The 25641-nt window shown below is 36.6% G+C and overlaps 1 protein-coding gene across 1 annotated transcript in view; it reads left to right on the top strand.

The window, feature by feature from the left end:
• The first annotated feature begins 204 nt into the window (after positions 1-204).
• Positions 205-25641, top strand: part of kiaa1549la (KIAA1549-like a) — a 65088-nt gene continuing 39651 nt past the window's right edge. The window contains exons 1-6 of the mRNA XM_055155942.1: positions 205-961; positions 3084-3199; positions 8184-8406; positions 11992-12125; positions 17213-17381; positions 25482-25541. Of these exons, the coding sequence (XP_055011917.1) occupies positions 307-961; positions 3084-3199; positions 8184-8406; positions 11992-12125; positions 17213-17381; positions 25482-25541 (1357 nt within the window). The 5' untranslated portion in view covers positions 205-306. The remainder of the gene's footprint in view (positions 962-3083; positions 3200-8183; positions 8407-11991; positions 12126-17212; positions 17382-25481; positions 25542-25641) is intronic.

Raw genomic sequence — 25641 nt, 5'->3', positions numbered from 1 at the left:
TTGTCTTGATTATGACAATAAAAAGAGCATACATACTAATCAGACAAAGATTATCTATTTCTATTGACAACTGTACTATACTACTTTTAGTTAATTTGTAAAATATGTTGATCTATTTTCTCAGATGATTCAGTGGACAGTCTGCCAGCCTGGGACCTCCCCACTGTCCCAGAGTCTCTCCTGTCCACAGTGGGTGACCATGACCTCACTCTGCCCGCTAATGTCACCAGCCCCTTCTCCACATACCAATGGAACACAACGGCACCGGCCAAACCAAAAACCACCTCCACAGACTCTCAGACGACTATGATTACTACTACTACCACACCAAATATCTCTATGACAATTAGTACTATGACAACGCAAGCTTTAACTCCAACACCTACATCAACAACTGCATCCAATATTACTACTTCAGCTGCAATTGACGCTGTGACAAGTGATGGGCAACTTTTGACGACGGCTTCCATGACAACGCCTTCGACTAGTACTATGGTTGTGACTGATTTTGAGGAAACTACAAATGTTACATCAAGCACTTTAGATACAACCACAGCTAAAACTGAAGCACCAAGTACTACTCTCAAGCTGACCACTACTACCACTGAATCTAGCACCACCATCACTACAACAACTACACCGGTCCCCACTACTACTACTACCCCTGTCCCAACAACTACTACCACAACTACTATAGCTACAACTACTACTACACCAGCAACTACTACAACCACTGAGCCACCTACGACTACTTCCACAACCATTGCCACTACTACTACTACTACTACTACTTCGACGACGACTACACCATCTACTACTACTACAACACAAGCTCCTACTACTCCTCTCTTTACTCAAACTACTCCTCCTTCAACCACGACCACAGAACCACCGTCCAGCACCAGCATTGAAGAAAGTGCTCTGCCCTGCAACATCACTGAGAAGTACTACGTCAAAACAGGTAGGATTTTTGGGCCATTTCTTGTAGATTTTATATTTTATACAGATCATAGATTGTATAAAGATGCAGACTAATAGCGTTCAACTCCAGTCAAATGAGGCTCAGTGAAGCTGGAGGTTATAGAGGACAATTTGTAGCCGAGTTTCATTTTTGGAATCCCACTGCTAGTGTCATAGCAGCCAAAGAGCCAATCGGGTGTGAGACTGTTGAAGGTAACGCACCTTCCTGCTCTCACCTCTGATTTAGCAGGGAACGGGCCCTAGCAACGCTGTCAATCAAACTTGTTACTAATGTTAGTGGGAGTGACTTCAGCGAGAGAAGGTGCCTGATTTGTCTGTTATTAATGTTCATATCTTGATTTAGGGACAAAATAGCGAAATAAAAAAATTACGAGGCTCACTCCAGTAGTTACAGAGAGAGGAGTGACAATTTTTTTTGTAAAGTGAATTATTGTCAGAGTCGATGGAGCCTGAAGCGCAACCATGATCACTTCCTATTTGGAACGCTGTGACTGGTGTGTTAGTGGGAGCGTGCCTATGTTCCCACAGCTGTATGTTCCCTCATTTCTGAGATTTTTTGTTGTTGTTTTTTTTGTTTTATTTTTTATATACAAAATTAGGCCCTATGATCCCTCAGTTATCTTTATCATCAATTTGCAGCAGATTTTATTATAATTTCTCCCAATTTGATAATCACACCCAACCTATTATCCAGCAGTAACTGACTACAGATCTAATGTAGAGGTCATGGTGCAAAGGACCCTAAGTTGAAATGACTCTGAATCATCCCTTTTATGTGGTATAGAAATAAAAATTACTTGACTTAGAGTTTCATTTTGAGGAAAATCTTAGAAATGAGGGAACATAGGGCTGACCCTGTGTTAGCTGTGTACTTTTATATATACCATCTATGATACAGGTGGAAGTGTATTAAAGAAGAGCTGCATTTGTTGTTCTCACATTCACTCAGATGTTATCTAACTGTAGAAATGAAAAACACATTCATCTTCAGTTATAAAGGGTGATAAAATAACTTTTAAATTTTTTTCTCAGCCACCTAAATGAAGCTCTTATGCATGTCAGACATAAAGCTAAAACCCTCAAATTCCCAGTCAAATTCTGTCTTTATCAAACTCCCAAATAAAACCATGAGACTAAAATTAGATTCTTAATAGGCCTTTTTTGTTGCTTCTTCATCTCATTATTCAACTGGCATACTATCCATTATCCAGGAAATAAATGGGAAGAATATACAGTATATTAAGAAAAACTATGTAGGCCAGGCACAGTGGGAGCACAGAGCCAATTCACAACAGTAATAATCACTACTTCTGCTATTTAATTTCCGAAGCTAACACACAAAGTAGGTAATGTGTGCCCATGCTGTAATTACAGGCTGCAAATTAATTAAAAGTGGCACAAAGCAGGACTACTTTTTCCTGAGGCACAGTTTCAGTAGATGCTTAGATTTCATTACCGTAAGCCTGATATTAAAGGCTTTTTCTGGTCAGCAAGTTTTCAAAGTCCAGGATTAGCAACACCTAGACCTGTCACTGTAACAAAATTTCAAGTACAATATATTGCTGAAGAAAATATTGATGATAAAAGGTGATACTGAAACTTAAACCATTGCCGCTGACAGTAGTTAATTTGTATCTATAATGACTGAGGTTATTTAGGCTATTCAACCCTCTAAGACTCAAATCTTATTATGGTACAGAAAAAACGATATTACTGAACCCCAAAAATTATAGTTACATCTGAAATACATTGAAAGATAAATCAATATAGTAATTATCACTGAAAAAGCTGAGGCACTCAAAAAGCACAAAATAATTAAAACTATCATTGAAAGCCATCTCGAGTTTTCCCTGATGAAGGCCGAAGGGCTGAAATGCGTTGGAGTAATTTTATTTTTAGTGCCTCAGCTTTTTCATCTTTGTATTTAAGATTGGGCCCTATGTACCAAAAGGACAATTATTCACAATGTCTACACATCCAAGTTGCACTCCTGCCCCCTAAAGTTTTGTTGTAATTATCGTGATAGGCCTAGCAACACCTTGATACAAAGATTAATCCTGTTTAAATGCTAAATATTGTACAGTGATTATTTTTTCTCCTAGTTTTGTCTCTTGAGTTGCGCAAAAATCGCCTGGACCTGATCCTGAAGCAGAACCTGGCCAAAGGACTGAGCCACGCCCTTCAGAGAGCCCTCAATGACTCCTCAGCGTATGCACAGGTGAGACGGACTTCAAGGTTCTACTTTTTCTCACTCCTTTTTGGACATGTAAACTTATAGCTCTGTGGCCTTTGCATGTCTGTCTATCATTTTGATACTGACTGCTCTTGGGATGTTATTATTTGTGACATGATTCCTGTTTTATAATTTGTATGTTTTTTTTCACTTCATTAGGCTGACCACCTCTTCTGTTCATCCATGTCCTCTGTCATACATTTTCATTGATGCCAAATGAATTATAAAAAGTGAGATTTATTTGCATTATAACTGTTAAAATTTAAATATCATATGGTGCCCCACTTATTGTCATATACAGTACGGTGCTAATTACAGAAATAACAGAGACTTTTGACTGAGAAAGGCAGTGCAAATGTTTCTACAGCAAAACTTTCCCTCGAGATCAATGAGGTATCTCTTGCTCTAAAACTGCTACTGATGACTTTGTACGTGACATCATCAAGATATTTTTAACAGCAATAAACCATATGCTCTTTTTGTAGTTGCCGGTCACATTTGATTGGTTCTTGAAACAGCATCACTACTTGACTCATGACAGCAGTGTTAGTCTGAGTCACTCCATATTACTTCAAGAACCATTATATTTAAAGGGTTTATATGATGCTTTTTTCTGATCTAGGTTGTAATATTGTTTCCTCATCAGAAACATATGTGGAGTTGTTGTTTCATTCACATGTTTAACACACAAAGCTCTGTGTATTTAGGGTTAGTTCTTCTCTCAAATTGAAATCATTCTGTTCTACCTTGTGATGTCATATGGTAATACAGGAAGTGTTTCACTTTGTTTTCAAACCCTTTGGAAGCCCTGGAATTTCCATTCTCTACTGAACTGAAGATAAAAAGTAACTGCTAACTTGAAAACTGCCACTCCATGACATCACAATATGGAACAGACCATTCTAAGAAGTGTAGACAGACTAATAGTATAGGGTTACTCAAACATGAGAGAATAAAACAAAACAGAACTCCAGGTATGTTTCTGAGGTAACAAGGTTCTAACATGGCTAAACCCTCACAAGAGTCAATTTTGCATAATATAGGACCTTTACATATATCCAAGAATCCAATAGAGTAGGAATAAATCATATGAAGCTAGTCTGATGAAAATATTTTAACACAGTTAAACTGGTTTTACTGCCCCATATTTTACTGTCTGGTTTGTTGGCAATTTTATTTTTGCATTGAACAAACTAACAAATACTCCCTCCTTTTATTGACAAGAGGCAGGGCTCGTAAAATGTACTGCAGTTTTGGAGTGTTGTTTACACCCCTGCTCTGGTCCATCTTACCCATATCAGATTTCTGCCTTATATCTTTGCTGTATTGATTCAGCACAGAGCTGCCTCTCTCTCTCTCCTGACTGTCAGTTTGCGTGTGCTGATTCTCGCCTCTCTGCGTCCACCTGCCTGGCTTCATGTCTCTGTCAGTCTGTCTTCCCTTGCCGCCTTTTGCTATTTTTATCCTGTTGTTTGTGAGCCTGCACAGGGAGTGACTCAGAGTCTCTGAGCTCTAGTCCACTTTCATCTGCACCCTACAACGCGCTGATGCAAACATTCACCAAACCACTCCTCGCATTAGATAAAGCACAGCATCACTGGGTAATAGCCTATTGGAGACAGGAACAGCAAGGTACAGCAAATCACAGGGTGCCTAAAATGACTATGCTATTCGTTTTATCTGTTCTACTTCTTACAGCATCAAAACATTACAGGTCTAATTCATACTAGCATACATACTTTTGTGAGTATTTGAGGGGTCAGCTCAGACTGTATAAAGAAGTGGACTAAGTGAGTGTGATGTCACCCAGAGTGTTTTTTGCTTCAGTCAAATGAGGCTTGTTGAGGCTTGCAGTTAAAAGGGTGAATTCAGGGCCAAGTTCCATATTTGGAATTTTAACCTTGAATATCATAGGAACCAAAAAGCCAATACGGAGCAAGGCTATTGACGGTATACTGCCCATTCCCGCCTGCATCACTGGTTTGACAGGGAAGAACCTCGGGAAAGAAGGTCCCTGATTAATGCTCATATCTTCTTTTACCAACAAAATAACTAAATAAAAACACCCGGATCATGTAGAGTGGGTTAGTACGAACATTTTAAGACCAAAATGAGGAGCCCGACAGCAGCAGTTACAAAGAGAGGGGGGACAATTTTTCAGTGTAAAGTCAACTGGAGCCAGACTGAACGAAGTGTGCCCATTATCACTTCCTATTTGGAATGTGGTGGCTAGCGGGTTAACTATGTCTGTTACCGTGTATTGAAGTACTGAAATTGTGTGCTCCCACATTTATATGTATACGAGAGGCTATTTTATTGTAGTTTATTGTACCACTGACACTTATTTGTACTACTATTGTTGTAACTCAGACTCTAACCAATCAAATCACGGTTTTGCAATTTAGCTAAACACAAGTGTAATAGTAATTTTTCACGTTTGAGTTCATAGTTATTGGAGGCAGGCTAATATCTAACTGTATCTTCTCACAATAGTCTGTTCAGTATAGCGACTCACTGTAATAACTGTTATATATTTTATACTGTGCATGGTCCTTTATGTGGTGGCTTATTAAAAATAGCAGTCTCTCTCTCTCTTTCCCTGTAATTTTTAAAACAACAAACACAAAAAGGAGAGAAAAAGAGGGCAAGGTCATATTGTGTTGTTACATCCACAGTTGTTTTTTATATAAGCACGCACTGGTCCAATAGCAGCAGCACCTTCTCCAGGGGTCTCTGTGTATGTGGCTCTCTGAAAAACACTGCATCTTATTACCACACTCTCATTACTGTGAAATTAAACAATAATGCTATAAAAAGATATGTGATTCCGTTTAATGAGCTGACAGTACCTATTGACTGTTTATGACTAAATTGCTTCAGTAATTGGACACTGTGCAAGTTTAAGTCGGGGCGTGTTGAGGTTAGCAAATAAATCTTTGTATCTTGAACTTTCACCATGAATACGGAACTCAATGGATAAAAATGTAAACAATTTTATGACATGCCATTCTATGTTTAAATGTAACAATAATAATAAATTGTGTTTATAATGGATGTTTAAACAAATATTGAAGGTCGTATTTTGCACATAATTGACTCATGTCAGCTTTAAGACATGTTGTAATGCTGTTTTGCTTTTTAAAAACATACCTGGATTTGTGTTTTGTTTCATTCACACATGTTTGAGTAATTCTGGTTTATTAGTCTTGTCTACATCTGCAAAGCTCCCCACCTTGTGTTGTCATGTAGTGGTAGTTTTCAAATTAATAGCTACCAGCTACTATTTTTTGTTCAGAAGAGATAGGCAGTTTCAGATCTGAAATCACCCAGATGATTCTAGTGAAAGTGTATGGTGTTTAAAAACACAGTGAAGTACTTTCTGTATTACCACATGACATCACAAGGTGGAACAGAGTGTTTGCTGTTTGAGAGAAGAACTCAGCCCAATTATGTAGAATTTATGTGTTAAACATGTGTGTGTGAATGAAACAAAACACAAATCCAGGCATGTTTTTGATGACGTAGCAAGGTTATGACAGAGATCAGAGAATAGTGTAATATAGGCCCTTTAACATTAGACACATGACAAAAAGTGGTAAATGTTTTCCATATACAACAGTAGTGGGGTGTGGTATTTTCCAAAACGAATCCTTGTGAATCAATACTAAACATGTATCGTGCTTTAAACACATTTGCTAGAACAATACGTCCTGAGTAGCGTATTTCTGAGTGAAAAGATGAGGAGAGAATAAGAAACAGTTTTATCTAAAGCAACTTTTCCTCTAAGAATAGTCCCCAGGGTCCCACAGTGCACAGCCACAGACTCAGCAGAGAGGTATGGGGAAGAGGAGCCATGAGTGCCCCAGCTGCAGCGATGAAGGATGGAGAGAGGTGGAAATCTCTGCGCAAAAACAGGCTTCGACTCAACTGATCCTTGTCTGGATGTTGCTTTTTCCAGAACACAATTACTCAGATTTATGAGGGTGGCATGCTCCAGCTTAAAAACATGCCCTCAAGTAAGATACAGCAAGTCCAAGGATTAACTATTCTATTTAAACTTGATAAATATTCATAGCAGAGGAGGACTCATTTGCATTCTTTACACAGGCTTTCAAATCATGTTGCAGAAGAAGATGCATGAGATAAAATATTAGTTTTCACGTTGGACCCAGCTTTTCTCTCTCGTATTTGTTTGGCTCACTTTCAAATGTGTCCAACATGAATCTAATAAATAATGTTTAGGTTATTGGTATGACTAAAATCATACTATAGACAGTAATGGAGGAATACTTTGAAAATTTATTTAGTTACCGAATACGGAATACCTGCATTAAAATGTATTTTGTAACATAACACTACTTTTACATCTAGTTGCATTTAAATTATAGTGTAAAAACACAACATAAGATTAAAAACAGCTTTGTGTTTGTTTATGTTTGTCTAGTGGAGATGGAAAAATTGCACACGCACTCAGCATAAGAGTAGTGTTTTCTGTTTAGCTCTCCAATATCAAGCAGTTTGAAGCCAAAATTGTGTGATCAAGCACAGCAATGTATTTCTACGAATTTAGAAAAGTAACTTCTGAACACCACTAGATTAAAAAGTACCTAAATACAGTTACTCAAAATTAGTGTTAGGGTATTTGAAATCTTTCATTCCTACTGCCATTCACTTTTTAAATTATATCTTGATGTCATGTATTTTTATTGGGTGCTTTTTAGTCCTCAGAGCTCCTCTTTGCTCAGAATCGCCCCATCTGTTGAATGTTTGTTTGTCATTATGTGTTTTTATCACTGCTCAAATTGCCCCTGGTGGGATTAATAAAGTTGACTGAATCTGAACCTGAAAGAGAGAGTCATATGCGATGGGAGATAGCGTTGAGCCTCAAAATGATAGCGATGCTGTTCAGAGCTGCCTTCACATTAGATCCTCTGTTCATTGTGTCAAGTAATGCATGTGTTGTTTACAGGTGGAGCGTGATGACTGCGGCCCCCATAATGTGACCTTGGTTTACTACGTGACCAGTGGTAAAACTGTCTACATCGCCTCTGTGGTGGTGGACGCTCTGAATGTCTATGGATTTGACAAGTTGTTGTCAGAAATACGGCAGCACACTCCACTGGTCAAGGCTGTGCTGGTCCCTGTGGCAGCACTGATGCCCAACCCCAGCATCCATCTGCAGCTCAAAACAGGTGAGAGTCCAAGCACAAGCTCAGACTTCAAAAACGTGCAGAATACATTTGGAAACAATACGTTTGTGTTAAGATTATTATAGATATAGTGTTTTTCCACCAATTTATAATTATTTTAATGTTGCGTAACATTTTTAGTGGAGGGTCTGCTACCTGCTTGTCGCCATCGAAATGTTATTGCTTTGTCTAGGATATTCCACATCATAGATTAAACTTATCTGTCACAAAATGAATATTTCAGTTTAAAATCTGCAAATTATAAGATAATAATCCATGGGTGTCACATGTTCTTAAATAAATATAAGTCAGTCCTTTTCACTGTCTTTCTGCTGAGAGTGGTTAGTTAGCCGTATTCATCCAGGAGCTGAAAGAATCGGAAGAGAAGGAGAGATAAAGATGCAATAGAAGTGTTGAGCTGGATTCACTGGGGGAGAGTGGAGCAGGGCCCAAATTAGAAAATTCTGATTACACGTCTCTTCCCCTCTGCTCCTCTTTGATACCCTAAATCCCAACAAAACTCCATCACAGCCGAGCTAAACCAGATTGGTCTATTTGTTTTGTCAGCCTTTTAAACGTTTTAAAAACCCTGCACGCAGACTTCTAAATGGAGCCCTGTGGGAACTAGGGGGAGAATATCTGCATTACAAAGATTGACAGGCTTATTTTGTACGGCTAATGTTAACTTGAGGTCACTGCACTTTCCTTTGCTTAACTTTTAAATTCTGATTTGCTTTGCCAAATTATTATTACCATAGTTGCTTGTACTGTTACAGCAAACACAATCACATCCCATTTAAATGATATCCACGCTCTTGACACAACTCTGTGCTCCAGTGTACCCACCAGCTGTGTGTTTGGCAGACTACAGACTGGTACTAGGGGTGTAACGATATCCAAGTTTCACAATATGATATCGTCATGTTATGAACCTCACAGTATGATATTTATTGCAATATCATGGGAAAGCTCGCGATAAGGGGGAGAGGCTCATGATTAGGGATGTAACAATATCCAAATCTCTCAGTACGATATTTTCATGATATACATCTCGTGATACAATATTTATTCCGATATTTTGTGGAGGCTAACAGAACTTAATATGCTTCTTTTTCCTCTTAAAATGCCTCCAAAGAACTAAGACTTAAAAGTGCTTAGAAATGTTATTTCTTCATGTAGTCTTCACTGAAATGGAGCAAAGGGTTTAGTTACAGTATATTTAGAATTTTGTTGTGATTTTGCAAGTGATTGTGCATGCCCAAGGCTCATTCACAAGTGTGTTAAAGGTCTCTAGGTTCAATACCAGTTTTGACAAAGATATATTTAACTAAACATTACATCTTGAGTATTTAGAACAGTTATGTCTCACATTGTTTATCACATACAAACATTTACAATAATAACTGTAGCTCAGACTCAATTTGCACAAATAGTTGCTGTTTTCTTTGTGTTCCCATTTGCTATTGACAGATGAAGTGCACATAATTACATAACTGACATGTTTTTGTGTGTAATTGATAGGCACAGTTGTTAGAATACAGCTGTGTACAAAGTGGCCACTTGAAGCCTGAACAAAAATCTATAACATTTTCCCAGCTCACAAATAGTTTTTATGCATTAGTGTGTATAGTTGCCAGGCATCAGTCTAGATAATTACATTAAACCACTGTCAATATTATATGTCCCAGAACACAGAGGACTTTCATATGATATTTTTAATTTTTTTTTCAATAGCTTTGGCTCAACACAAATTATATTGTTTGGAAAAAGTAAACACTGAGAACAAAACATAAAACACTCTTAAAAAAAAAGGACAATTTGTGGTTAAAATAAAACTACAATCATCACATTTATAAACTTAAATTGGTATCTGAATTGTGTCAGTCTTGAACCTGAAAGTCTCCTAATAAAACACAGAAGTCTTTGTGCGTCCTTGTAATTTTGTGCTTTCTAGTGCTTCTGTTTCTGTCTGTAAAGTCTATTCATATAGTGATTCCTTTGTGTTCAGTTTTGTCCCCGGTGTGTTTGGTCTAGGGACTTTGGTAAGAGTACACAGACTGTAGCAAATGTAGAGAGAATCTTACATTTGCAATAGTTTTGATCTGAGAGTTAACGCTTGAAAATGGAAACACAGTTGTGCCAACATGAACTGAACATTTGCTCCTTGAGTGGTAAATTTTGGAATTTGTGCCGAAATTGAAAAAAAAAAGTGATTTGAATCTAGGCTCCATCTTTTCAGCGCCTGTCGTTTGGAGGTTTTACAGCAGAGACAGATAGAGGACAGAGTGAGGACACACATCATTTAATAACAGGCTCTATAATCTGTGGATGGACTCAATATTGTTTACCCTGATCCTCACCACTGACGCTGAAACAGAACTCTTTTGGTTGTTCTCACCGCCCGCTATAATCCTCTTTCACTACTTAGGCTTATTGCGTTCAGTCACACATAATGAGACACTACTTTAATTATACTAGCAGCCCCGTTTCCAATAGCAACCTGATTAAGTTCATTGAAAGTTTTAAACCAGTTTCTTTTGCTTTTACATTTGACAGCTCTGCATGTTTGTGTAGCAATTAAACATAATTCCCAGTAGGGCCACACAGGATAATGCAAATTCATTATTAGGGGAAAAGCTGCTGTTTAAACCAAACTTCTGTATAAGATTTGCAAGCATAGAGACTACTGTATATGTTGTGCTTTTTTAATTTAAAAATGTTCAAATAAAGTAAGTCTATCTCTAACTCTAAGACCAGATTGAAATCTTCTGTATAAGATGTACAGTCTGTTATTCACTCACCTCTGATTGACAGCGTTTAGTGTTTCGCTCATTGATTTTGCAAACGCTTGTTATCTTTTTCCTCTCTTCTGTCTGTTACTTTTTTCTCTTTTCTTTTTTACACATACATCATTTGTTTTGATACTTACAGATGTTTCTCTGATTGACTAATCCACCATCAGTCATACTCAGCTGAAGGGAGATAAGACAGTACCCCAGACTACATGTTTTCTTTGTATAGGAAAATATAGATCCAGCCTTTTCAGCTTTCAATATGATTTCAGTCCTATGGCTTTGCTGATCTCCGATATAAACAGATACTGTTGCAGAGACTGAAAACAGCATTTATTTCTTTTAAACAAAAATAAAATTTCAAAACTACTTATTTTTATTGACTGATTTTATTATTTTTATCTATTGTTTTTATTAGTTCTTTTGTCCAGAACATAATTCTGCTGACTTTTTAGATTTTTGTGAAATGCACTTTGGAAATTGTCTTGTTTATAAAATGTGCTAAACAAATAAAGTAGGACTGGGTTGGAAAACTGATCCAAATATGTTATGTAGCTGTTATTTATGTCTAAGGTAACTACAAAACAGCGCCGTATAAAAAAAAGCTCACACATTCTGAGACCTTCTGGGCCAAGTACAACCAGGAAATAATATTATGATATTTGGAAACCAAGATCTGATCCAGCAAATTTTCCAGTATCTGTGCCAATATTCAATAGTCAATAATCTTAATGGAAAAAAACCTGCCTGTAATAAGACCCATGTGACATTAATCTTGTCTTTTTATTCTCTACAGTTTTGAGGTTTGTTGGCCCTACAGACCACATCTACTCCTGCAGCTTTGTCCAAACTCTGGAGCAGAGGCTGGAGAATGCTTTTGATGAGGCGCAAGACAAAGTGCTGGAGACGTACAGCAGGCTGAGTGTGGAGGTAGGTCTCACTTTGGTCGACACATGAACTATTTTTAGTGTAAGATGCAGACAGCCAAGTGTGTCAGATTTACATGTGCATGCTAATGAGGCTAATGTGACTAATGAGCCTGTGCTATGAGCCTATAACTGTTAAACTCTGATACACTGTTACACACACTGATCCAGTTCATTGTGTTGTATGTTGTATTATGGAAATTAAAGCAGGTCCAGGCAAGATTTTTCAGTGAATGGTCTTTTTATTAGAAAGAGTTGATTTGATAGTAGGCATGAGACCATATTGAAATTTGGTGTTATGGCCAAAATAATTGCAATTATCAATGATATTGTGATGTAATTTCATATTGTGAATACAATATTTCCATCATAGTCTATCTTTGTGTAAAATGAAGGTGATTTCTGTCCAAGACCCAGACCAGGCATTAACAAATGTAAATCTTAACAGACACAACTGTCTCCATTCTCCAGGAAACCTTGTTGTTTTGCCTGTGATTAACTCATGGCTGTGAAACAAAAGTCACTCTACTTTGATATAACTGTAGCTTTGTAATTCTGGTATAAATATTTAGAGCACAGTTGCTCTAGGAGAGAGACTTAGGGGGTCTCTGGCCGGGGCTGTACCATCTGCTGAAATAAAGAATAAATCTTTTTTGTATTTAATAACCTCACCAGCCTTTGCAAATTGATTATTGTTTATCATCAAGGTATACATCATTTACCACTGCAATATCATGATAATTATTAAAATTGCTGACAGTAAAAAATATGGATATTAATAATTATAATTGAAATATTATGAATAGGTTCCATATGTAACCATTGTTATAGTTTTGTACTTTGTCTTAAGTGAAAACAATAATGATTCAAAAGGGCTCATCTTGAATAAGTATGTTTTCTGCACATTCCCACGATCGATTATGGTCTATCCTTTTTGTCAGGATAAACCTTATTATTGTTTATTGTCCCATCCCTATTTGAGAGTGGATGGAACACAAAGCAAAACTCTGACTGAACCATTATTGGTTATTTTGCCAAGAAACGAAATTGGTGCAATTTTCAATGAAAACAAATTTTATATTACAAGAAAATGTGTTTCCTTGATATGGTAAGAGCATTTATTCTTCATCACAATGGAAGATTGCAGAGGTTAGAAAAGGCTATTGTGAACAGGCGACCAGCAAAGTTTATAAATCAATCCAGAGATTCAATGGGGTTTGTTGGTGGTTTTGGGCTATTGGCTCTGATGCAGAAAGAAACTGGATCTGGTACTGGTTCCAGGATATAAGTTACTGGTCAAAAGGTTAGTCATTTAGTGTAATTAGACTATTTAGAGGTCTCATAATATTGGAACTTATATTTATGCAAAACTGTTCCATAGTTTCTTGACAAAAATGTAAAACATATTTGGTCTGGTTGTTTGTGCTGTAGCTTTTAAAGGAAGAAATATCTACTTTTAGTCTTTGCATAATAGCAATTACAGTAGTGGATGAAGTACTCAATTGTGTTACTTTAGGAAAAGTACACATACCAGAGCAAAGACATACTCAAGTAAAAGAACCACATGAAAAACTCTAAAAAAAAAAAGTATTAAAGAGTAAAAAGTAGAAGTATTTTGCACTTAATTTGAGATCTAATAAAGCTTCAAATATAGTGATACAGATTTGTTCAGATTTTTTTTTTTCAGTAGAAACAAATTAATTGACCATTTTTTCCTAGCTCTTTTTATTTGTATGTTTTTGTTTATGTGTTAAAAATTATCCCTCAGCATTTTCAGCAGGTCTCAAATAATAATAAAAAAATACTTTTATTTTCAGTCCTGTTAAAAATGTAGTGCATTAGAAAGTATAGATACAATACATGCTCTCAAATGTAGTCAAGTAAAAGTAAAAAGTGTCCATTTGTACTTAAATGAAGTACAGATACCTAAAATGTATACAGTGTATGTACAGTACTTTACTACACTGACCAATAATGAATATATAAAATACTTTAACAGAGAGTAACTGTGATCTAGACTGTACTTTGACCATTTATTTTATGAATTATTATTGCTCTGTGTCCAAACTCTATCTATTACACACAGAGACCATCTTCCGTCATCATCATAAGTAGGTCTCGGCATGTAGCAGCAGATATAGGGCCCATTCATAATTCATTCTCTGAAATATTTACACTCATGGCCTGTGTGTGTGTTAGGATAATTTCTTGTATCTTGTTTCATCCATGCATTGTGGTGACTCACTGCCATTATTTTTAAAGCCACACACTGGCCCCTTTTATAGCATATAAAGACAATGTTCATTCAAAGTGTCATATTGTGTCTGGGGCATTGGCTGTCTATGGTCTGGGGCTTGCAAATGCTGTTCTCTGGGGCATGAGAGATATGTGTAAGGCTTATATCTGTGCATGCATATGGTGAATAATATATCTGCTGCAGAACGGTATAGGAAGGAAAGAAGAGCTCAAGATCAATATGAACTGTGAATATGTAAAAAAATGTTAGAATTTGAGTTATATTTTGTATAATTTCTATATAAATATGCTATTGTCTGTTGGATCTACTGAAGAAATATGATATGATAAAATAATAATTTCAAGTATATCAAAGCAAATGCAGCCAGTGGCATGATACTGATCCTAAGATAAAATCCTCAATAACATACACTGTACTGTTACTGTGATTCAACCAAGCAACCAAGATCTATTTAAGGTCCTGTATTACGCAAACTTGTGAGCTTTTATTTATGTTATAATGCTGTTACCACCTCAAAGACATACATGGAGCTATATTTTGTTTCATTCACACATGTTTGAGCAACACTTTATTATTAGTTTGTTTACATCTCACAAGCTCATAATGCTCTGTTCCACCTTGCCATGTCATGTAGTGGTAGTTTTCAAGTTTGTACATTTTACCTTTTACCAGAGTTGAAATTATCCAAATGATTCTAGTGAAGGTGTATGTAGTTTAAAAACATGGTGGAGCACTTCCTGTATTTCCACCTGACATGACAAGGTGGAACAGAGTGTTTTCTGTTTGAGATAACTCCGTCTAAATATGTAGGCCCTGTTTGCTAAACATGTGTGAATGAAACAAAACACAATTCTAGGTATGTTTCTGATGAGCAAACAACATTAAAGTCAAAGTTTGCTTTATTGTCATTTTTTTTCAGGTGTACTAGACATACAAAGGAATTGAAATTATGTTTCTCTCCATCCCATACGTAGACAACGACTGCACCCGCTGCCATTCAAATCATAACACCATTCAAGTTTTGCTGCAGCAAGCTGTTGCAGTTATTAGGCATTATAACATCGATCCGAAAATCGCATAATATGGGCCCTTTAAACACGGTAAAACTGCATGATTTCAATCTGATCAAAACAAAAGCAACCTGTCACTTGATACTGACCTAAGCTGAAGTTCTCAATAAAATATACTGTACTGATGCAACCAAGTGCAACCAAGACCTATTAATAATACTAGTTTGTTTTTTCTCCTCTAAATGGAGCTATACCAGTGTCCCTGTTTCTCCTGTTCCTGGTATTACATTAGATTTAGAACTTTGGTGTTGATGGTTGAATATCTAATACTTTTTGTGTAACTGTATGTGTGTAGTATCTGTGATATTCTGGACTGCGGGGTGTGGAGAGAGGGGTGGGGTGTGGGAGGGTTTTGTTTTTTCAAATTTACAAATTGAAAAAATAAAATAATAAAAAAATAATTACTTTGGTGTAAAATTGTATAACCAAAATCTATTACGTAATGTCAGTCGATTAGACCATTTCATGTCTGCTGCTGCCGCGTACTTAGTCAAATCTGACCAATGTCAAACAGATGGTGTTGTTTCTTTATAGTCCTCATCAGATGGCGGTGCAGTCAAACGAGAGGTTTATGACAGCAGCTCCAGCAAGTGTCCATTCTCATTAAATCTGATACAATTTGTGACAATAAAGCAGTTAGGGTCAAATTGTGCTCTCAGCTCAATTTATTTTGGGTAATAATTACTGACATGTTTGTCCAAGTCCCTATTTACACTTTTATGTCTTGGTAAATTGTATTTATTTAGACTATTTGGTTCATACACAGTTTACTTTGAAGCAAGCACACACAGAGAAAGATAATTTTATATTACATCTTGTAGAATCGTTATTTGTGATTTTTCAGATTATAAAATGTGATGACGTCACACTTTCAGCCGGGGGCAAGAGACAGTTTGTCCTATTGATGACATTGTACTTTGCCATGAAATACCAAAAGGTGAAATCACAAATGTTGAACCTGTTACTGACGAGACCCATGAATTTACTGTCTTGTAACAAAACACTAGCCAGGCTGGATAAAGCTGGAACAAAGAGAATGTCTGGTGAATTTTATCAAGGGGAAAGTTGTTATTGCCCTTCTTTCTACAGGATTTGGGAAAAACTTAATATACCAGTTAATCCTGTTAGCAGCGCATTACATACATCACAACCAAATAGCAGCAACACGTTAAATAAAAAAGTACACTCCTACCGTCGAGCGAACGAATCCTAATGCTGTGAGGTCAGATGGTTTCCACAAAGTGAAACCGGCTGATGAATCAGGCTAACAAAACGTTGCATTTTGTACACAATAAAGATTAAAACCACAATACAAACAAATCAAAACATAAATAAGTATAAAGGTATAAAAGAAATGTTTTCAAAAGCATACATGCATTTTACTGCAATCAAATTACTATTCCATCCTCTCTTGATAAAATCTAGTTTACATTATTTTCATTTTCAATATCTGTAGCAGATGGTAATAAAAAAAATATATATATATATCTCTGCAGTATGTGGCCCTTTATTAATAATGTAAAAATGGGCTAGGTACAAACTCAAGGTATGCCAACCGAAAATATTAAAAGTCCTTTATTACATGGGGAGGGATGCCAAGTGTTTCAACCAGCTAGATGATCTTCATCTCAGTCAGCCTTCACAGAGAACCTGTACTATGATTTTAAAGATTTTATATATGACCTAGTGAATCTGAGAAAAATATTGGTTTTTGCTCTTGAATTGTTCTTTTGTGAATGTATTTTTTTATGTATTTCTCCTCAGATCCTCAGTGTTCATCAGGACCCAGGCTCTCCCTCGGTTTCTCTCATCTACCTTGTGAAAAACCAAGACGTAATTCTCAATGGGACCATTTCCAGCGGGCTCCTGAACCAGCTGACTGCAGAATTGGTTGGGTACTTCCTCTTCTACCCACCCCTCATCATCGCCGAGCGTGAGTAAACTACACTACAAACTCTAAGTACAGAGGGCAGTGGTGGAAGAAGTACTCAATTGAAAGTGAAAGTGAAAGTACAGATACCAGAGCAAAAAAAAATATAAAAAATGTAAAAAGTATCACATGAAAAAAATCAACCTACTGTAAGTAAATGTACCAATGTACCATTTAAAAATTGACTTAAAGGTGCATTGTGTAACTTTTCTGGTGAAGGAGCTGCCATCTGCTTATCTCCATGGTGATGTTATTTCTTTGTCTGGGATCTTCCACAAATATATCTTGTATTTTTTTCAATAACATGTGTTTTTATTTCTCAAAACTACTGCAAAGACATGCATTCTTACTGTGAGCAGGCTCACTTCTCCACAGATCTGACCTCTAACTTGGCCTGGTGATGTGGCCTGTTTGTCTCCATGGAGATAGTTAATTAAATGCCATACTGTAGAACATTCCAGGAAAAACAACATGGAGTCAGGTAGGTGACAGACCCTCTACCCTAAAAGTCACACAGTGCATCTTTAAAGAATAAAATGTATGTACAAGTTTTTCGCGCAGATTTTGAGATCTAATAAAACTTTAAATGTGGTGATTTTGATAAAGATTTGAGCTGCTTTATGTTCAGTTTTGCTCAAACAAAAAAAGTACTAAAAAACACTTGACTCCCTTTTCAGCAGGTCTCAAACAATAATAAAAAACACTTTTCTTTTCAGATTTGTTCATGTATTCATGTAGTAGTGGAGCAGAAAGTACAGATACCTGCTCTCAAATGTGGTGAAGTAGAAGTTAAAAGTATTCATTTTAAAATGTATTCAAGTAAAATACAGATGCTTAAAATTTATGGTTAAAGGTGCGCTGTGTAACTTTTCTGGTTAAGGGTCGGCTACCTTCTTGTCTGTCATTTGTCAAAAAGACAATAATTCCTTCTGTGAATAGAGGCGACTCTCCACAGATCTGAACTGTAATGTAGCATAGTGCTGTAACCTGCTTGTCTCCCTCGTGATACAGTAGACAGGTTTAATCTGTACTGTGGAACATTATAGACAAAGCAATAACATTTCCATAGAGACAAGCAGGTGATGGACCCTCCACTAGAAATGTTACACAGCGCGCCTTTTAGTTTAGCTGTGGCGTTGACATGTTGATCTAATTAATGATCAGCTTTGAGCGGTGAGGTCAGCTGGCAAACTTGTGTGGGTATTTTGAGACGCCAACAGCCACATGAGTTGGCATCACAGCTACTGGACATTTTCGCTCATTTAGCTCATGGCTCTCTTTCAAACATCCAAATACTAATTAATTCTGGAGCAAGACATAAATCATGTTTAATGTGCAATTTCTACATTTGGTCCCACAAATAAATCCCCATCTGCTGTGTCTCAGAACAGTTAAAGGGCCCATATTACACTATTTTCTGATCTTTTTTATAATGTTATTTGCTCATCACAAACATACCTGGAGTTGTGTTTTGTTTCTTTCACACACTTTTAACACACAGATCATGCACATTTAGGCTGACTTCTTTTCTCAAACAGAAAACACTCTGTTCCACTTTGTGATGTCATGTGGTAAATGTGGTTCTCCCCTGTGTTTTAAAACTCCATACACCTTCTCTAGAATCATTTGATTCAGCCCTTGAATTGCCAATCTCTACTGAACTAAAGGTAAAATGTAGCTGTTAACTTTAAAACTTCTGCTTCGTGACATCACAAGGTGGAACAGAGCCTTGAGCTTTTGAGACTAATAATAAAAGGTTACTCAAACATGTGTGAATGAAACAAATTACAATGTTTTCATGACACATACTGTTAAGAATCAGTTTTACATAATGTAAGATCTTTAATATTAGTATTAGTATTAGTATTAGTAGTATTACTTAAACTATTTTGCCAATCAATTAAGCTGTTTATAAGTTGTAAATATGAAATATGATCTTTGAGGATTTATTGATAATTTTAGACAAGGAAAAGTTTTTCAATTAAATCGAAATCACCAAATATTATTTTGTTCACCGCACTGATGTTTGATTAAAAAAGGTTTCTGTCAGGGTCTGAGAATCTGTGTTTAATCTTGAAATCATTTATTAGTTTAATTTAATTGGTTTAATAATTGGTTTAACAATTTATAAATGATAATAATTTATTAACTGAATAATTGATCAATCTCACTTAATCTGATTAGATCTGGTAGCCACAGTGCAAATACAGTGATGTGAATTCTGTGATGGTACGGCCAAAATGTCTCCAGAGTCACAGAGGAGGAGGAGGAGGCTGTGGCTCTGAAAAGAACAGTGTGTTTTGTGAAGTGTTCACCAGACTGAGGAGAACTAAACGCCCGGCAGCTCTGATCCATTTTAGTCCTGACACAGAGACATGCCCTGGAAAAACCCAGAATTCCATGGTTAAAGCTTTCTTTGGTAATGAGGCCAGTGTGGTCCACTGTCTTCGGCGTGGACAGCTGCTTCAGTCCTTGTGCTCATTTTGTGTCATTGCATAACCTGTATTTTGCTCTGGTTTGTGTGCTGTGCTCAAACAGACTGTAAGGCACATGTAGAGCTTCACTGCACTGACTGCTGACTCCACACACCACTGCATGATTCATGGCACTTTTGACCTGCTTTGATTGCCAAAGCCAGCACTAGACTTCTTCATTGTCATTTTTAGTCAATAGGGAAAATTATGGCCCACTGCAGTCACCTGCCCCACAAATCAGTCTCAGCTATTACAGTCTTCCTATTTCGTGCTTAAAAAAACAGAAACTACAGAAACAAACTGATTAATGATGTAATTATCTAATGATTCATTTGGGGAGCATTTGAGACACAACCCCCTCGCCTCTCTAATTACAGAACTGTTAATTGTGTTATGCTAATATAGTGCACCAAGACATCCATAAAAACATAAAAAATAAAGCATTTTCCCGTTCAGCTCAACCATTCCCAATGTCTACAGTGCCGTGGCCCCTCGTCGATGTAAAGATCCCACAGGCCCCCCGAATAATAATTTACTCTACTTAACATAAATTTAATATAAAATGTCATGTTTTTTTCCTTAAAACACTTAAAACAATATAATTATATCTGTAGGCTTAATACTAATATAAAGTAGTAAATGTAACCAAAAATATTATGTAAAGCTGATTTCAAAACTCAATTTTCTTTTATGCTTATTGTGTGAACAACCTTTGACAGTCCCCCTGCAGAGCCTCTGAGGCGCCCCAGGGCTCCCTGAACCCACTGCTGCTCTAGCTCTTTGCATATTCACTTGCCAACCCTCCATTTTAGGAACAACTGCCTGATAAATAGCCATTTTATTACAACCTCTAAATCACTCTAATCGTTGCAAAATCTTCTACTAAATCTGACCATTAAATGTTGTTGTTTATTCATTCATCATTAATATAAGCAGTGTAACTGTCCATAAAATATTACTGAGGGTTCTTATAAATTGCCACTTGAGCAGTTTAATAATGTATCAGCTTTTGTTTTTTACAAATGTATTTATATTCAAATGTTTAATTGATTAATTTAGTGACCAGCACATTCAAACAAAATCAATTGTGCTTTTAATAATGAAACATATTGTAACGTTGCACCTTCTTCACCATGATCAGATATAGAAAACAACCAACACATCAAAAGACTGCATCTAGAGGGTCAGATGGGGAAAACCATATGCCAAACCAATATGCAAATCAGTGCACTTTCATATCAATACAACTCCAGCAGCACAAGGTTAATGTAGCGTTTGGCATTCCCTTGTCTCTGGTTCTGCTCTGTACACCATGAGCTCCTCTAAATGACAAGGCCATTTTCTGTCTCTGATGCTTCATTTCACCGCAAGCTAAGTGTGGTGGGACGTAACAAAATAAAAGTAAAGTACTGTATTCAAGTAAAAATTTTAATTATCTGGACTGGAGTACATTTTCAAGCAGATACTTTTTACTTTTACTTCACTTCATTTAAGAACAAGTATCTGTACTTTCTACTACATTTTTTAAAAGGACAAAGGTTTTTTTTTATTATTGTTTGAGACCTGCTGAAAAGGCTTAGGGGCTATATTTTTGTAACACATTCATAGCTTTATTCAGTCAAAATCAATGCAAAATACTTTTACTTTTTACAGTTACAGTACATTAATAGGTTTACTTAAGTAGATTTTTTCATGTGATACTTTGATTTTTTCATAATTTTATTTTTTTAATTTTTTTATTTTTTTTGCTCTGGTATTTATACTTTTACTTAAAATGTAACTTATGTAACTTTTTGGTCCGTCACCTGCATATTTCTCTCGATATGTCATTGTGCTGCTTGTAATGTTCCACAGTATGATATTAAACAGCTCTACCTTACATTTATTCAATTACAGGTGGTTTTATTGCTCTGAAATACCTAGAAAAACAGGCACTCTGACTGAGAGCAGGGTCGCCTCTCCACAGATCTGACCTGTAATTTGGGCTGGTTTGGTCTTCATGAGGATAGAAAGGTTTAATACCATACTGTGAAGCATTCCAGACAAAGTAATAACATCTCCAAGAAGAAAAGTTTTTGACGGACTCTCCACCAGAAAAGCTACACAATCCACCTTTAAGTAACAAAACTGAGTACTTCATCCAGCACTGGCTAAGACATTTGAGCTACGCCTTGACGTTACAAAACTGAGTGAAAGACTAGTGACCTCAGATATGTGCACATGATCTGGTCCCACTGCAGCCATCTGTGCCTAGGGCGGGACAAACAGCTGTACGCCTCCTTTTGCCCCAGTCCTGCCCGGGGCCACTGTCGACCATGTCCATGAACGAGCTAATTTTAGCCCCACTGAGATTAGATTAGTATCTGTTTGTGTGTGCTATCAACACCCCAGGGCTTAGCAGCACTTAAATCAGTGTTGTGGAAAACAGTTGTTGTCGCAAAACAGACACTAATTGAGGTCGTACTTTTGGTGTTGAGGTAATATTATTGGTTGGTTATGAAATATAAAATATTTTTTATTTTTTGTATTGATTGGTTTGTTCAGGGTAACAATGAAAGGAAAGGGTTTTGAGAGATTCTCAGCAAAGACAAATTATACAATTCTGAAGGTTTTATGGAACACAGGTGTATTCATCCCTCCCAAAATGTTATTAAGGGTTTTATTATAAGTTGTTCAATGAGTTTCATTTGGTCTTCCCATAATTTATTTATTTTTATTAGGTTCTTTTTTCACACCAAGAGTTTGTTTTCATACCTGACAGAGTGGTCACGCGATGTTGCTGGTCAGCTGATTTATACAGGTTTTAGTGCTGTCTTCTCACCGGTGGAGGTGGAGACATCCTTAGGACAGTATCCCAGGCGTGTGAGATAAAAAAAAGCCCCCTCATCCCGGTTTATCGTCCCGTAGGCATGTTTCTGTATTTCCAAAACCTGTATAAATCAGCTGACCGTAAACGGCACAACAACATCACATGACTCTGAGGAAGTCGAAACTCAGGTATGAAAACAAACTCTTGGTCTTAAAAAAGAACCTGAATAACATGGTTTTATTATAAATTGTCCATAACGGCAACAGATATATAAACAAGGCTAGACATTACTTTTAATTTGATGAATCAATAAAATGATAAAAACAAATAATGATTGACTTTTGACAAGGCTAACAACAACAACAACAACAATTGTTGCTGTGTGAATAAAACTAAACACAATTCCAGGTAACATGGCTTAAAGCTCACAAGAGTCAATTTTGCATTACATAAGACCTTTAATTTGACATGCAGACTAAAAAAAAATGTATGAAAAACAATTGATAGTGTTTGTATTATTTTAGTAAATGATTATCCCTTTGACTTGTGCACAGTGAGCTCAGTGGATCGAACAGAAGCTTCATAGGTCACGATTTGAGGATTAACCTTAGCTCTCAGTCTGTTTATGTAAACTTACGGAAGTTCAGGAGCAAGCCAGTGAATTTTAATGCCCTCACGTACAACACAGGGCCAGAGCACAAACACACGATGCTATTAACGGATATGCATCAACTCAAGCACCACCTTTCTACTGCTTAGAGAAGACAGGCTGAGCAGAAAAGGAGATGGGGAGAAGTAGGCTGACAGATGAACAAGAGGCCCAAAGAGACCTGTAGACAAAAATAGATCTTGTATTGTGTTCAAGGAAATCTGTCGTATGCCAGCCACAACATGCTTTTGTTTTCTAACCATTTTAGTTTGTGAATTTTGCGCACTAACAATGACAATAGAGCTTTTTCTGATTCTAATTCTGATTCATTGTAATGCAATGCAATCTTTTGTTCCTTTTATGGAAATTAAAGTGGGCTCCAAAATATAATCTGCCTGCTACACACAAATCAGGCTATGTTTAATTGTCTTATGCTGCAAAATGTAAGATGCTGTTTAGATGAAGAGTGGAAAAGCATTTCAGCACAGTTAGTCCTGTCACGATAATTGCTATACTAACTAATAATTCAATATATAATACAAGGAACCATGTATTTTGGGGTTCTGTATTTATCATGGGTAATTTTTCTTCTGAAAGTGGGGAGATATTTGTTGTAATACAATAAGATTTTAGCTGTAGAGAGTTGAATAAGTCACTGTTATGGTTTCATTTGGCTATTTATTTGTTGCAACTCATGCCTTTTAATGATACTGTCTATTTCAAAATGGTTTACTGGGATTATCCTACTTTATTTGAATTCTGTGATAGTGACATAATAGTTTGATTATTATCAGTTATCTTTCTTTCATTTATGGCATATTATCTGTGGCAGTATATCGTGCTTCAAAATTTGTTATCGTGACAGGCCCAAGCACAGTTCTATAAAAGGTCTGCTGTATGAACCACAGATATGTTCAGTACAAGCTTGAATTCATGGATGAATAAATGCAAGGCTATTTCAAAACTCAATTTCAAAGCAAAGAGCCTGAGTATAGAAAGTAATTTGCCTTGTGGTTCTAGGCAAAAAGGAAATTGTGGGCTGAAACTTTTATCAAATGATACAGACCTTAAATAAACCCATGGCAACCATCAACTTGCAAAATTAAATATTGCAGAGTTACAAAGTGTGAATAATTTTACAAAATGCTGTATAAGAGATACAAATGATGCATGTTAACTTTTTATAGTCAAAAGGAGAAAAAAAACACTGCATATTCTTCATTAAATCTTGATTAATACTAATAGTTATTGCATTAGTCTTATGTAGCGTTTTTCTAGACAATCTGGGGCAGACTGACGAAAGTGAGGCTGCCATTCTGTGCCATTGGTCCCTCCAACCACCACTAACACTCACGCACACACCACTTTCATACTAGGCAATGTGGGTGACGTGTCTTGCCTAAGGACACAACAACGGTTTTTGCCACCGGTGCTCCCCAGTGGCACCTGATTTTCCCAGTTGACTCCCATCTAAGTACTAACCAGGCCCGGACATGCTTAGCTTCTGAGATCTGACGGGATCAGGCTTTAACAATGAGGTTTGACCAAGGATTACAGACATAGATTAAGTTCCTATTTGTAAAGGTTTGAATCTTTACATTTTTCAAGTTCTCCTTCTGTATATAAACCCTATTCAAACTTACTTCTCAATACTTCTCAATTTGCCTTATTTGACACAAGTCTCTTGGTATTTTTGCCACTTATTTTGAATTTATTATTACCATTTATATGTTTGCTCTTTGTTGTTATATTATATTATATTATATTATTAAATGTGCACTGTGCAACTTTTCTGGTGGAAGGTTTGCTATCTGTTTGTCTCCATGGAGATATTATTGCTTTCCACGGTATGACTTAAAACATTTCCATCCAGCCTTTACTCACTACGGGTGTTTCTATGGCTCAAAAATACAATAATTTCTTCTGTGAATAGGGGAGACTCTCCACAGATCTGAATTGTAATGTATCGTAGTGCTGTAACCTGCTTGTTTCCTTCATGATAGACAGGTTTAATTTGTACGTGAAACATTATAGACAAAGCAATAGCATTTCCATGGAGACAAGCAGGCAACGGACCCCACACTACAAATGTTACACAGTGCACTTTTAAGGCTAAGTTTATTCATCTCACGGTCATGACTTTTCTTTTCTCCTCTCTCTTTTCTGTGCAGCCCTTGAATACCATAATCTCAACACATCAACCGCCACAAGGAACTATTGGGTCATAACAGGTAAGTGGATTTTGCTTTTGCACAGCGTGTGGTGATGCAGGGTGATCAGTGCTAATCAGGAGCTGCATCGATTAGACTAAACTACAGTTAGTAAACCTTT

The sequence above is a fragment of the Boleophthalmus pectinirostris genome, unplaced genomic scaffold, assembly GCF_026225935.1.
Source record: "Boleophthalmus pectinirostris isolate CB_2022bp ecotype Guang Dong unplaced genomic scaffold, ASM2622593v1 HiC_scaffold_2, whole genome shotgun sequence".
Classification (NCBI taxonomy): Eukaryota; Metazoa; Chordata; class Actinopteri; order Gobiiformes; family Gobiidae; genus Boleophthalmus; species Boleophthalmus pectinirostris.
The sequence above is the reverse complement of the archived record's forward strand: the minus strand, read 5'-3'. Positions and strand labels throughout refer to the sequence as shown.